Source organism: Thermobia domestica, chromosome 9 (genome assembly GCF_964235325.1).
Source record: "Thermobia domestica chromosome 9, izTheDome1.hap1.1, whole genome shotgun sequence".
In the NCBI taxonomy this organism is placed as follows: Eukaryota; Metazoa; Arthropoda; class Insecta; order Zygentoma; family Lepismatidae; genus Thermobia; species Thermobia domestica.
Window position 1 is genome coordinate 219,607,871 of NC_137462.1, and position 15,946 is coordinate 219,623,816.

The 15,946-nt window shown below is 34.0% G+C and overlaps 1 protein-coding gene across 1 annotated transcript in view; it reads right to left on the bottom strand.

Annotated features, from left to right (window-relative positions):
- The window catches only part of LOC145660607 (uncharacterized), an 84,190-nt gene that overhangs the window by 13,147 nt on the left and 55,097 nt on the right, over nt 1-15,946 (bottom strand). Inside the window, exons 3-4 of the mRNA XM_081725866.1 lie at nt 12,581-12,735; nt 3,036-3,226 (exon numbers count right to left, since the gene is read on the bottom strand). Of these exons, the coding sequence (XP_081581992.1) occupies nt 3,036-3,226; nt 12,581-12,735 (346 nt within the window). The remainder of the gene's footprint in view (nt 1-3,035; nt 3,227-12,580; nt 12,736-15,946) is intronic.

The window sequence follows — 15,946 nt, forward strand, 5'->3', positions numbered from 1 at the left end:
CGTAAACCAGATTTTACACAACTGAATTGGTTAGCAGGCAATATGATCAAACACGAGTCATCTCTTGTTCTTTAAAGAAAATCAGTTAAATGAATTATGACTGCCAAAATAATCATCCACAATAAATTATATATACTAACAAACATATCTCCTTGCTGCCACTGTACTCCCATTTCAAACTGATTTAACATACGAATACGTTTTATCTCGTGAACTAGCTTCAGATTACACACTCATCAATTCAGTGCTTATGAGGCGACCTATCATCACTGCGACTCGAAGGGATATCAAACACGAATTTACAACCACAGAAATCAAAGGTTATTCCTTCATCACGGTGATATGAGACGTAATACAACAGCTTAACGCGCAAACGAAGTGATATGAGACATGCACCCTACGTAGTCCGAGAATCGAACACCGATCTCCAGTGTTGTTTCAATTATGCCTCCAATGATACTTCACCATTAAGGGGATATGAGACGTACATTTACAACTTAACGTGCAATTAAACCCACATAAACTCCACTAATTTCACTGTTCTTTTCACGTCAAGATGATATGAGACGTGCACCTATAGCCATTGCAAATCAAAGCTGGACCTTTGCTGTACTTAATCATCTTCATCAAGAGGGGTGGATACGTGCTTCCAGAAGAAAGGAAGTAAGAAAAAAAGTATCCTTTTCAATCTCAATTCGACTTTAGCACATGGTCAATGAAGAGAATGGGACACAAGGAGCAGGGTACGTCCCCCTCCTAGAAAAGGGGACTATCCTTTGCAATCTAAATGCGTCAACATCAGGGGTTATCGAGTGCCAAACAATTGCTTATTATATAACAAGAGCTAGGTAATGGGACGAAAGAGGATTTACCCTCTAAGGGGCAACGAGGCAACAAGAGGGAGCAGGAACATCCTCCAAATGAGTTCAATAACTTCCAAAATCATTTTAATCTACTCAACATCATGTCACATCACGTGACAAGACGAAGAACCTAAAATAAGTCAAGAAGGTCTGATATTCAGTTTTTCTGCGTCAGCAAACTGTGTCAAGTTCAAATGTAATATCTCTATTATCAATTCAACTTTGAGTATTACTTTGTCCTTAATTTGTATGTGATGTTCCTCACAATTTGATTATACACAGGAAATCCGACATTGCCACTGTGAGAAGCAGGATTCAACTGAATATAGCGACAAATAAATAAATAAAATAAAAAATAAAATAATAAATAAAATAAAGTTTCAGTTCTCCTGATAGATGGCTGAACATTAGATAAATTACACACAAATTCAGAAGATGAAGAAAGAGCAGTAAAAATAAAATCTAAAACCATCATCCCATTCTATTACTTTCAGTTCAGCGCTACAGATTGACGGGCAAGTCCATGTGGGAAAGAAAGAAAAAAAAACAAAAAAAAAACACGATGGCCAGTATAACACCACTACTACTGGAGAAACAATGATAAAGACAAGATAATGGAAAACTATGGATACGACACAGATCTGTCATTTGAGACATTTTATTTTTCACCCTTTCTGATCCCCCACAGCGATGGGGATTGAACTTGGACTTTAACACTATCGGGAGTGTAATTATTAATCTCTGCGACATCGAGAGCTATGGATTCAACATTAAAATTGGTCGTTTTCGATTAATGTTATATGCCAATCCCTTCCCACCACCCTAGGGGTGTTAATGGAACTTAACGTAGACTTAAATGATTAGGAAGTGTCATCAATCAACTTAGGAACCCCGAAAACTGTGGATTTGATACTAATATCGGTTCGTTTCTGATTACTTTTTCATGCCACCGTTTCCTATCTCCTCTTCACAGAGGTTACTAAACGGGGCTGAACGTGGATTTAAATGGCATCTGGAGTGTCGCTATTTATCTCAGTGACCCCGAAACTATTAACTCTATACTAATATCGGTCATTTTCTATCATTTTATGTTACCCTCATCAGAAATCTTTCAGTTTAATGTCCAACGATTATGCACTTTAGGCTAAGAGAGACGAATGATGAAGAAAGTGAATGATGGTGGAAGAATTGGTAGAATGAAAATATGGAAGAAAAAGGGAGTACCCTGAGAAAACCTACGGACACATTGTCCACTACAAACTTACTTGGCTGTGGATAGAACCAGGGATCCCACACACCAGAAATAACCGTGCTCTACCACAGAGCCACCGAGTCCCCCGTTACCCCTTCCACTCTTCTTAGGTGTACTAGGATATCTTCCCCTAATGGAAGCTGAACTTGTACTTAAGGATAATCGAAACTGCTACCAATCAATTCAGGGACCCGAAAACTATGGTTTGAACACTAATTTCGGTCACTTTCAATTATTTTTATATTCATAGTTTCGATCATTTTTATATTCACCCCTCCAATCCCCCTTGGTGTGCCCGAGGATCTTACACTCATTGGGGTTGATCTAGGACTTAAAGGGCATCGGAACTGACATCAATCAGCTCATAAACCCAGGAAACTATGAATTCGACATCATACCGGTCGTTTTCGATTATTTTTACACGTTTTCCCACTCCCTAGGTATGCTAGGGAGATTTTACCCTGACAGTATTCTTTCCCTGACCGTACGTAATATGTGTACAAAGTTAGGTTAAAATTGTTCCAGGCATCCCAGAGTTATGCTGGAACATAAATACATACACACACACACACAATTTATATATATATATATATATATATATATATATATATATATATATATATATATATATATATATATATATATATATATATATATATATATATATATATATAAAGAAAATTACATTGATTACCGTTCGATCTCAAACCTTTCTATTTGCTTGTTTGTTTGTTGGACTATTTTTGTTTTATCTTCACACGTTTTCGATCATGTTGGACAGATCAGAAACTTGGCGTGTTAAAGGAAAATGAGTATACTTTTACATAAGTACATCAAAATCATTCAGTTTCACTTACTTCCTTCAATATCCCTTCTTCCCCCAAAGTGACAATTTCCTGGCCTGTGTTGAATTTACTTACTTTTCCCTCCTCCTCCTCCTCCGGCTTTTGCCTTTTTCCTCTTTAGATATTCCAACATGGGATCTCCCTCTCTGTCCTGATCTTTCAAATGTTTTTCTAAGTCAACATCATCCGCATATCGAGCAAGAGGTTTACTCATTTCATGCAAATCTTCATGTAGTTTCGCTTGCCGATCCTCCAGTTGTTTTATCCTTAAATAGAAATTGAAATAAAAATACGTCTGAAACTATTCAAGATCAGACATTCTAATGACAAGCTCTGCAACTCAATATTATCATTCTACCAACAGGTTTATGCAATTTCTGAATACCATTTGGACTTCTGAGCTTCCACTTCTCCCTCAGAGTCTTGGTCAAGGAAGATAAAAAACATGAGAAAGAAGAAAAAAGACATCAGGAAAAATGAAAGGAACGAACTTAGCAGGGTACAGCAGTGTTGGAGGCACTTTGTCGAAACCAAAGATCACATGTCAAAATATGGGACACCAGTTCTAATGTGGTGGGGTTATTTTGCGCATTCTTTTGTTCATTAGTAGAAGGTTGCCAGCTCATGTTGGTATTTTAATTGTAAACAAATGCTGTACGAATTTGAATATACTGTTTCACAGTCATTACTTAACTATCCCCTGTCTAAAATTCACTTTACTTTCTTTAAATGAATAAACAAATATTAAATATATATATATTTCTATTTGATTTTTAGCCCCCAATAACATTTTTGAATCTTTTGTCCTGTGCTGAGTTTCTTTTAAATGTTCTGACAAAACTAATACAGCACTTTTCAATTTAGCATCTCAAACAATTTCCTTCACATGGACCTTGAGGTTTCTTCTAGTTTTGCCTATGGAACTAGAATGACGAGTGCATTTACCTGATTTCTTATTGGAATGAGTGTAATAGCTCTTAAATTGAGATATGTTCTTCTCTGAAGTTTTGGGAGCTTCAAACCGATACGGAATCATGCTGCGTAAGAATTATATCCAGTGATGTTATAAATCTGGTAAAAGTAAGTAGTTCCATATTCAGTGATGATGTCGATCTGGGAAAAATAGGTAGTTCAATCTATTTTGGGCAATTGCTTTCGACTTCAAGTCTACAGAAACAGATTCTTCTAATCTGATTTTACCAATTCATTAACAATGGAACTGGATTTTCATTCATTCTACCAAGGTTCAATAAATGATTAATCTCTATCTGTAAGTTAGATTCCAAAGAGGTGTGTGGAATGGCACGTACAAAGAGAATCTTCTAAATATTTGCTTTCATCTTTGCAGAATGAGTAGAGATATAATGAATATTTCCGTGCCGATAGTACACTTACAATGGACACTAGTAACGAACTTCTTGTTAACTCTTCGTATATTAAAATCTAAATACGTAAGTTTGACTTCCTGTTCATTTTCCACTGTGCATCTTAAACTGCTACGGATACTATTCGAATTTTCAATAAAAAATTAAGCTGTGTTATCTTAGTACAAAGAAAGTATATAGTCCACGTATCTGTAATAGCGAAATGTACATAGTACCGTAAACTGGCGTTACTTGACACGACTTTTGAGATAAACGTTACTGTATCTCAGCAAATATATTTTTTGCATGAAATTTTAATACAGTGTTTAGAGTTGTAACCTATACTTGCTAGTTCATACTGCCAATTACTTTTTTATAAAGAACTTCTGTTGTTAAAAATATAAATGTTGCCGGGCCAAGTCATCCAATGGGTAGGGGTCACTTGTTACCAGGGCATATAATTTAATGTCAATTCAATGTACTATGCAGTGAAGCCCGGTGTATGGGGGGGGGGGACTTGAAACACCAACGTCTGAGGATAATTGTGATAAAATTTGCATTAAGAAACTCAATATTTTGGTGGAGTTGTGGGTGAATATATGTTGCAAAATGTAAAATAGTTCACAAAATTTTCTTAAAAATCTAGTAAATGAAGAAAATATGATAAAAACTCCAATCTACCTCACATAAAACAAAAAATTATCCTCTTCATGAACAAATATTGACTATGTCTTCAATCAAAGTTTTCCCCACTATACTAAAAGTGGTATTTTTTCCCCACTATTTGAAAATTACCGTTTTCGGCATAGCACTAAACCGAACTGAACTGATAAGAGAATAAAAACTTGCGAATATTGTAATTAATAAATGCTGTTCATGAAAGTGATCATATGTACACTATTGACACATGTTGCATCACATAATTACGAAATGTGCTGCTCTTTGAAGTGCCATTTATTGAGCTTCGGAACGGAACATATTCTTCTGGCATTCACGTCACTTGGAGGTTGAATTTGTTCTTTAATATCACTGACATCATTGCAACATTGATCTGTGTTCGTGGGTTCCTTCTAGTGAGACGAACCACTCAGTCATAGTGCTTATCATGTATTCTTTGTAAGAAACATCGTCTATTACGCCAGGGAAGAATTCTCCTTCGTACTCCACAATTACAAAAGTTTCCCATCTCATATCTTTTCGATTGGACTTACATCTGTGAAGTTTCCTCCTTGCCTTCTCTCTTGCCGTCTTCAACTTTCTTTCTCTTTTGTTGGATCTCTTCTACCAAATCCTAGTCAAAATTTTCCTCCTCAAATTCACTGCAAACCGAGAACTCAGAATCAGATTCACTACTGGTGCTATCATATCTCTGCTATCATATCTAGCCTTGATTTGTTGTGTTGGTCGTAGAAGTTTGTGATGTAGAAGGTTTGTTCAAAAATCTGACGTACTTACACTGTTTCCAGGTGTGACATTCACTTTCCTTTTTTGACATTCTCTTCTATTTATTATTGTCTTTTTTATATTTTGCGGCAGTCCGTATTTGATGAAGTCGAGTTGATTGAGACGTTAACAAATAGCCACGATGCTGACGTCCCCATTAAACCTTACCCATTCCATTCCATTCTTCTCAGTGTACTTCTGAGTATTCCATATAGTTGCTCAGCAGTGCGTTGTGTAAGTTCATTTCTTTGAATTTTATTCAACACCTCAGTTAATTTTCCTGGTGTATAGTCTGCGAAAGCGCGGCAACCCGGCTTCCTTTTATACGTTCTTGGCATCTTTGTTTTATTTTACAGTTCTGTTAACACAAGTACGACCTTAAAATATCAAGGTCATCTTGGTTTATTGGAAGATGAAATATATATTTGCATGTTTATATTCCTATTTGCTCTGGGAAACAGATCTAATTATCATGGTGTCGAGTCACCCCCACATAGCCAAAATTCATAGAAGTGAGATGGACCCAGGAAATAGTTACCCATTAAGTTATTTGTTTTTAATGCAAATACTGGCGTTGATAGCAAAGATTCTATAAAACATTACGAGACTAACATTAAGGCAGTATTTCAAATAGTTTTTCCAAAACCTTCAATTGAAATTTTTTTCCCATTTTCGGTTCATGACACCCCGCAGGGCTCAAGTCATCCCATCTTATGGTACTCTTCTCTCAATACTTTATATCCAAATGCAAAATTGGTCAATAAAGGTAATGATGGATTCTCCACAGTTAAATATTCGAGCTGGTGGTAAATATTACTTTTAAATGAGAAACTATTATACACTAAATTGACAATGGCATTGAAGAAGATTTTCACACAGTACAATTTCCGTACCGGTTTAAAGCCTCCAAAACTTAGAACATTACTTAATTTAAGAGATATTATACAGAACCCAATGAGAAGTCAGGTATCTATGAAATAAAATGCAGTTGTCATAAGAGTTACATACGCAAAACTAAAAGAAAACTAAAGGTCCATACGAAGAAACTTGTTACGGATGCTAAATCCGAAAGTCCAGTGTCAGGTCTGTTGAAACATCAAAAAACAGGATAGAAGGTTCAAAAATTTTACTGGAGACTGAAAATGAGATAGAAAGGCTCGTTCTGAAAATCTCTTTATATATAAAAACAGGGGATGGGTAAGTAATGAATGGGAAGCAGTAATTTCAAATTTTGTACAGCGCTGGCACAACAATAAGAATATCAATAGTAAAATCACCTTCCACTAATAAACGAAAGAATGTGCAAATTAACCCGTCATACAGGAAACCGTGTTTCCATCATTTGACGTGTGATCTTTGGTTCCGACAAATGGTTCCAGCACTGCTGTGCCCTGGTAAATCTGTTCCTTTTATTTTCCCTAATGTTTTTAATTTCTTCTCTCCTGTTTTTATCTTCCGTGACCAAGTATCGAGGAAAGAGTCGAAACTCAGATGTGCAAACGGTATTCAGGAATTGCATAAAGTTGTAAGTAGAATCATATTCAAGACCATTTTATTTTTAACAGATAATTATAAATGATTCCAATATCAAACTTCGCTACCTATTACTACACCGGAAAATTATGCCTTATTACAATATATAGATACATCAATAAAACTCATTGAACAAAGCATGTTATTTATAGACTGCTTAGCAGCAAAATTAGCTTTCCCTAAAACCTATACATAAAACAAGAAAATCTCGTCCACAAAACTGAAGAAGTGTATTACAAAATATATTCTGAAAAACAATCAGAAAGAAATGGCTTGAAATTTGCAATTTATTAGTAAAAAGTTAAGACTAGTATCGATATATTTTATATGAGAAGAACATAAGAAAAGAAGTCAAAAGTACGCTGTCACAACAGAAGTTATTTTTAACTTTATATAAGAGTATATAAGAGTTATAATGTAAATGTATTAGATTATATATTTTACTGCAGCATTTCTTATGTTTAAATGATAAACAGCTATTCTTGCTATAGGTGACCTATACTATATTTGTTTTTGATTGCAAATGTGAATCAGCTAATTAGTACATTGGTATAATTTGTGATTATGTAATTTAATTTAGAGGGAACAGAGAAGGTATTTGAATAAGATCGTGTAAATACAGAAACACAAGGGCACAGAGCAATAAAATAAACTATAAGTAAGTACTTCCATATAGATCAACTGGTCAAGTTAGTTTTTAGTCATCTGAATGAATAACAATATGATTTATTACTGCATACATTACTGGCTTATTTACTGACAGTTACGCAACGTTAAGGTATTTTGTAGAAACGGTAAAAGCGTGATAAAACTGATTACTTACTAGATGACGAAATATAATACTATAGAATTAAGTTTCAATTTTTTAATCTTCAAATCATTACATCAGTTCTTGTATGTACTGCATGATCCGTTAGTTATAATAACATGTTACATTAATACTATTTATACAACACAATCTTTGGGGGGGGGGGGGGGAGGAAGACCGTAAAAATCTGAGTGGATCCACTTTATTGCGAAATGCTTCTTTTTTATTTTTATTTTATTTATTTATTTTTTATTTTTAACGAGTTTGATTTACCAGAATTCTTTTATATATATTTAGCCAGTCCGTCCATCCGGAAGAGACAAAAAAATCTCAACAACTGCTTCAATTATAATCAAATTTGGTGAAAATGTAAAGGGTGAAAAGTTAAAACCTGAGTTCTTTTCTAGAGCCAATAATCACACTGAAGTGGTAGAAATTAACCGTTTTCAGTTTTAAGTTGATTGCTATAGATCAAAATGGCAATAGATAAATGCGGTTTTCTGTAATCGATAAAGCAGAAGATTGTGCAATCGATTGTGTTTCCAAGGATACACTAATAAAACCGGAAATGGTATAAATCCACAAGAACTTCTGGTTTCAATATTTATTTACAGAAAGCAAAAACGATAACAGATAGCGAGAAGTAGTTTTTCGGAAACGACTTCACTTTCTAAGAATACGGTACTATTTTCTCTCTTAACCCTCTATTGAAGTTGGAAGTAACAGAAATCAACTACTTCCGATTTTAACGTTGATCATCTTCGAATGAAAACCGTAATAGATAGTGACAAGCGATTTTCTGTAATCAATTAAGCATCCAAAAATGTATTCTGTCTTTACTCTGATTTCTCTATTGAAACCGGAAGTGGCAAAAAAAAAAAAAAAAACATTTCCGCTTTCAACGTTGATCGTTATAGGGTGAAAATGGTAATAGATAGCGAGAAGCGGTTTCTTGCAATTGATTAAGTGTCTCAACAATATATAGGGTGTCCACATGAAACCTCCCTGATTACAAATATTAATTATATGGAAACTATTAGTGCCAGAGAAAGTTCTAAGAATAGGCAATATATATACCTTTCCTCTTAAATTAATCATTTCCGGTTTCAACGCTGATGTTATAGAGTGAAAACTGTAACAGATAAAGAGAAAGGTACTCTCTAATCAATTAAGCGTCCTAAGAATACATTTATCTCCACTTTAACCTGTCTATTAAAATCCAAAGTGGCAAAAATCTACCATTTCCAGTTTTAACTTGGATCGTTATAGAGTGAGAACAGGAACGGATAGCGAGAAGTGGTTTTCAGCAACCGGCTAAGCGCCCCAAGGATATATTTCATCTCCGTTCTAATCTTTTTAAACTGAAAATGGCAGAAAGTCAGCCACTTCTGGTTTTAAAGTTGATCACTATGGAGAAGACACAGTAATAGATAGTGAGAAACGGTTTCCTGCAATCGATTAAGCGCCTCAACAAGACATTTCATTTTCATCCTCAAGTCTCTACTAAAATCGGATATGGTAGAAATCCAGTATGACTGCCGGTTTCAATATTGATCTACATAGAGGAAATACACTAAAAGTTAGCGAGAAGCTGTTTTATGGAACCGTTTTAGCGTTGTAAGAATAGGTACTGTCTTTTCTCTTAAAACTCTATTCAAAATAGTAGTTAAAGTGATATAAATCAACTACTTCCGGTTTTAACATTGATAGTTGTAAAGCGAAAACGGTAATAAATAGCAAAAACTAGTTTCCTATAATCAATTAAGCGTCCCAAGATTATATTGTATTTCCACTCTAATCTTGCTAATAAAACCAGAAGTTGTATAAATCTACTACTACTACTATTTTCGGTTCAAATAATAATGGAGAAAATATTACACTATACAAGCCAAACTCTTTCATGTGGTGCATACGTAACACTACTACTTGTTTTTAATAACATTTTAGGAATGAGAGAAATAAATCATCAACGCGCTCTCACCTCTAGGATGTTATGTGTAATTATAGTAGTAGTATAACACTTACTATTGAATGTACTGTGTTTGATCTCGAAGTTCATCTTCTGTAAGTCACTAGGCGGCAGTCAATTTTCCAGTGTAATGAATGTAAAAATTAATAATTATTTCTTTTAACATATTGATATATATTTGTTTATAATTATACCTTTATATATGTAAATGTTGCATTTTTTTTCTTGTTAGTTCAATAATGTTATCAGTTTAAAAAATAGTGTTTTGATGTTTGTTTCATGCATGGACAATAGATCACCTGTTGCGAGAATGGCGATAATTAAATACGAACACGAACACAATGTTCGTATTTATTAATACAAATGACTCCTACAAGATCATAGAAAAGTAAATTTAAAGATGCTAGTTTTTCCTAAAGAAACTAAATTCTGAGAGATTTGATACAAGATGTGAACGCCAAAAGAGAGGTAAGAAGATCACAATTAAAGGATACTACTAAAGCAACTTAGTCTCACAGTAAAGACAAAAATGGTTAACGGAAAACTCTTAATTTGCAAGTAGTGACACGTTTGAGATGAATGCATACTTGCCATGACTAACGCTTGATATATAAAAAAATCCTTTAGCTGAATTTCCTATCTATTCCATATATATCAGGGTGGACCATACATTGTCATATGCCCTTGTAACTTTTAAACTAATATACAAAAGCATTGAAAGTTTATACTATGGAAATATCGGCAGGGAAATATTGTTTGACATACTCTGTAATACCATCAGATTAACAGTGCTGTCATCCCAACATGAAGTTATATTTTTGAAATGAACAATAGCGTCAGGTTATTACACATTTCAAATTAACATGTTAAACGAAAACTTACAGTGTTACATTTTTGTTCCGTGTTTCAAATTAAGGACGATACAGTATCACAAACATCCATAATTTTGTGGTATCTACAGCAGTAATAACGCAAGTGAGAAGGACGGGACAATGATCATCCTAGGTAATTTACTGTCTAATACTATGATCATGATGTGCCGGATTTCGAGTGAATGAAAGCTACAAGTAATTGAACATTTGATTTTTCTCAAAGCCCTGTATTTTGAAAAGCTCCCAAGTTAAATACTTCATCCAATTGGATAAATGGTTTTCAATAAGTATGGAGATTATAATGACGTTTACGGTAATTTGATATCTCAAACCGTTCTGGAGATACGGTAAACAATGGTGAAGTTTGTAACACTGTTTAAAATTATGTAATTCTGAGAACTTGGAACTACACCCACTAAAAAGTATTGTTATAATGTTACAGAAGCAAAGTAAATTTTAAAAAAAGCTTTATAAAGTTACCACATATACGCCATTTTAAGCAACAGATCAAATTTCATCTTCTTTTTCATACCTTCGAAATGATTTGAGATATCATCTTATTGTGTAAACGGCATTATGATCTTTATCTCTATTGAAAACGATCTACGTTATTGGATGTGATACTTATTCAGACACTGTTTCGAAATAAAGTCCTCTGGAAAAAGTCAAATTTTAAATTTCTTGTAACTTTGTTTCTGCTTGTTCGAAATATGGCATACGATAACCGTAACATTCGACACTAAGGCACTTTGGATGTGCGTTACCTTGTCCGTATCACTTGTGTAATTACTGCTGTAGAACCCTCTAAAATTTGGTGCTTTTCGATGTTCGTAGTATAGTCCTCAGTTTGCAATACTGCGTAATAAGTGTGAAATTGTACGTTTCATTTTACATGTAGAGTTGAAATACGTAATAATCTGCCGTAGTGCTATTTGAAACAATACATCTTTATGTTGGGTTGGCAATATTGTTAATCAGGTTGTATTGTAGTGTATGTCAAACAATGGCCTCCTGTCGATATTTGTATGGTACAAAGTTTCAGCATTCTCTATATATTAGTTTAAAAGTTACAAGGACGAATCAAGATAAATGGTCTAATCTGTGTACAGAGCGGCCCAAAAGTAGGTATACAGCTCAACCAACATAAATTCAAAATTCTGCAAGTCGTGAGTAAATAAAGATAATTATGAAACTAACGCTGATATTGTTCAAATACATCTGTTATATTGTGGAAACCATCAGATATTGTGAAAAGACCAGCAGAGAAAAGAACAAAGGGTAGACAAGCGCAAACTATGATTTTATTAGAACTGTAAATACGTGAATAAACAACGACAATGACCTAGAATATAACGCTTTCAGAATCTCAGCACTAAACGTATAAAAATACAATAATAGAACGCAAAACTAAACTGTTCCAAGTAATCTAACCTAAGTATTTAGTAATGCTCCAAAACAACACAATATTGACGTTCAAAGCTATCTACTTACATCAAAGATGGAATATGTGCTTGGGATAAGTGTTTTAAAAGGCTTATCACCTTTGTCTTAATAGAACTTCAGTTACTGCTAAGAAAAAGGAACTCTTTTGAAGGAAAATTGTTGTCAACACAATTTCTAAAGATACTCACCCTTTACCCCATTTATCGTATTTTGCTTTGCTTTTAGCATTTTTCTGTTCTTCTTCTTTTCTCTTCTGTTCCTCTTCAACTTCATTCCTTTTCTTTCCCGTTTTCCTATCCCTTACAATGGGAGCTGCTCCTTTGCCTGATATATCATCTGACAGCTGTGTTAATTAAACAAACAATCAAAAAAAAAAGAAAGAAAAAAAAGTTACAAAGGATTTTTTAAACATTGCAACAAAATTAAACACATCTGCATTATTTTGGAAGAATAATTTTATATTAAGCAGTATAATTTCTGTCAGATTAGTCTGATAGAATGTGCAATCAAATTCCTCTTGAAAAATGAGCAGTATTATCTTTGCTAACTGAAAAGCTAGATTTAAAAGAAGGTATAAGACACGTTAGAAATTGAACACTTTCTTATATTTCTCTTTGTATTTAAGTAACTACGACCGTAACTTATCTGTTATTCAAATTAAATTCATTTTAAAAGCAAAGCAAGAGGAGCTTTTAAGACAAATGGAAGTTTTTTTTTTTTTTTTTTTTTTTTTTTAATTTTATCTGCAGTGCAACTGTTGTAAATATACAGCTTATATACATACACATTTTAAATCAAAATCTTCCAGAGCAATAAGAGACTTTCTACTGTCAATACTAGCTGGGTTACGATAATTTCATAGTCCAAAGCAGGGTTACTCATTTGATTAGCTTATATTAAAGACCAGTGCTTTCTCGAATCTTGTCAACCTGCCAGAATACTGTTGTCAACCTGCGAAGGTCTGCCCCAGAATTACATCTTTCAATTACTTTTTTTTTTTTTTTTTTTTTTTTAAGAGCTCTTGTAGTACATCTGACATTTTGATTTCGGTATGAAAGATAATTTGTTTTCAGAATACATCTACTTTTAGCACTGATTCACACATGGCTAATAACTTCAAGAACTTGGAAACCAAGTAAACTCTAGTTATCACCCATAATTGATCACAAAAATAATAATTTTACCTTATGTTTCTGAAGTAGTTATCTTTGAGCACGAAACTATTACACAAAAAGCTGAAAGAAAATACTATTCAGGGTGGAAAAGGTAGGGTTTCATTTAGTAAGTCGTACAGGATAACCATAAATGATTTACTGGTTTTAAATGCTATAATTCTGAAGCTATGGATTGTACTTGTTTGTGTTGATCACGATGCGAAAGTGTTTCTCTCAAATTTTTATATTCGTGCATGCATATTACCACAATGCCAACGAGATGGCAGCACGAGTTCAATCTGCAAGAAGGCAACTTTAGAACAGACATAAATTTTGTTAATAAATGGGAATCAGTTATCCGTTGTTACAGTGCAGTATGTTCTGAAGACAGTATAATTGTGTAAGCGTAAAGAACAGCATGATCACAATTTTCAGAGATAACAGTTGAGAGCGTGAGACAGCAATGTTCAGCCAGTCACAAGGAGATTATTTTACTTCGGGATACGCTAAAGACTGTCTTCGCTCTATTGACAGCAACACTGTATGAACTCAGGAAATGCATAGTGCTGTTTTAATGACCTCAAACACATTCGTGGATCGAAGTACACAGCCTATACTGTACCATATAACGGAAGGAAGATATGGAACATTTGTAATGGAACAATTAAAACCTGAACTCTTTAAAAATATAGTTCCCATTCCTCGTTATCATCATTCAATATTTGTGTTAATACTTGGTGAAATACAATTTCAGCAAGTATTAACCCATGTAATGTGGGTTCCTGTCACCATGGCATGGCACGCCCTCAGGCTGCGGATCGAGAAGGCTTCTAGATATGGAGATTAGCTACGAAGATATTGAGCAAGCAGTGCGGATAGACAAGGCGTGGTCCTTCGGCTTGGCGTGAGCCTAACCATCTCATCTTGTAAAAAGATATATATATATAAAAGCACTTACTCAGAAACATTCACAGAAGCCTCGGATCAGAACTGATAACTTGACACGACACATCAGCAAAGTAAAATGGATATGAGATTTGAAACATGGAATATAAGAAGTCTTTGTAGGGTAGCCTTATTAAAATTTGTTAACGAGTGAGTCAGACAAATACAGGATAGACCTAGTACAAGTTCAGGAAGTTAGATGGAAAGGAAAAGGAGTGGTGCAAATTGGAAATTTCATGTTCTTTTATGAGGAAGGAAATAAAAATCACCAACTAAGAACAAGGTTCTTCACTCACAAACAAATAATATCAGCAACTAAACATGTTGCATTTGTTAATGATAAGATTTTCTATTATTACTCTTAAGGGTCTGTGATGTGATATTGTTCTAAATATACATGCTCCACCAAAAGATAAGAATGACGATACGACAGTTTTTACAAAGCAATGGAATGTGTATTTGAATAAATTCCGCGATACCATATGAAAATTATATTAGGGGATTTCAATGTGAAGGCAAGATGACAAGACATTTTCAAACTGATTATATGGACCGAGGAAAGTACTGATAATGGTGTTAGACTCGCGAACTTTCAAGTCCCAAAACCTTACCGTAAAACTTACTAACAGGGAATTCCCATACTGCGATATTCATAAATATATTTGGACCTTACCTGATGGAAGACAATCAAATTGTTCACATTTTAGTCGATAGGAAGGCAGTCTAGCATAATTGATATTCGATCACTAAGAGCAGCACATCGTGGTACTGACTATACTGATAACAGCAAATATACGAGAGAGATTATCGTTGAAAAACGGAAATAATCAGCATGTGATAAAGGAAAAGTTTAATTTAAAGAAATTAGAGGAGCGTCAGACAAAAGGGGAATACTATATTGAAATGTTGAATAAATTCTAGCGTTTAGAAGGTACGAAATGCACTAGTGTTGAGGATACTTGGATTAAAATTAAGAATAATATTAAAATTTCAGGGGAAAAAATGGGGCACGCGGAAATATATAGGAACAAACCACGGAACGAACAGGAATGCACTAAATTAGCAAAGAAGAGAAAATAGGCAAAACTGTGTTGGCTACAAAATCCGAGCGATAAAACTACACAAAATTTCACTAACCTCAGGCGGGAAACTTCAACAATTTTAGATCAAAGAAACGTGATTTTTTTAAAGCTAAAGTTACTAAACTTAAAGATAACAGTAAAAACAAAAATATTTAGGATATGTACAAAGACGGATTTTGCCAATATTTGCGAACAAATGATTTTTTTTTAATAGGTTCAAAATTTCAGGAAATTTTACATAGCACAAGAAAGATATATCTATAAAATATAAGTTTGATTTAACATATTAACTAAAATGATTCTGGCCCCGTTATTTTAACACTTCACTGCCATCAAGCGGGAACTTCCTAAGATTGCTTAAAATAATTTTAAT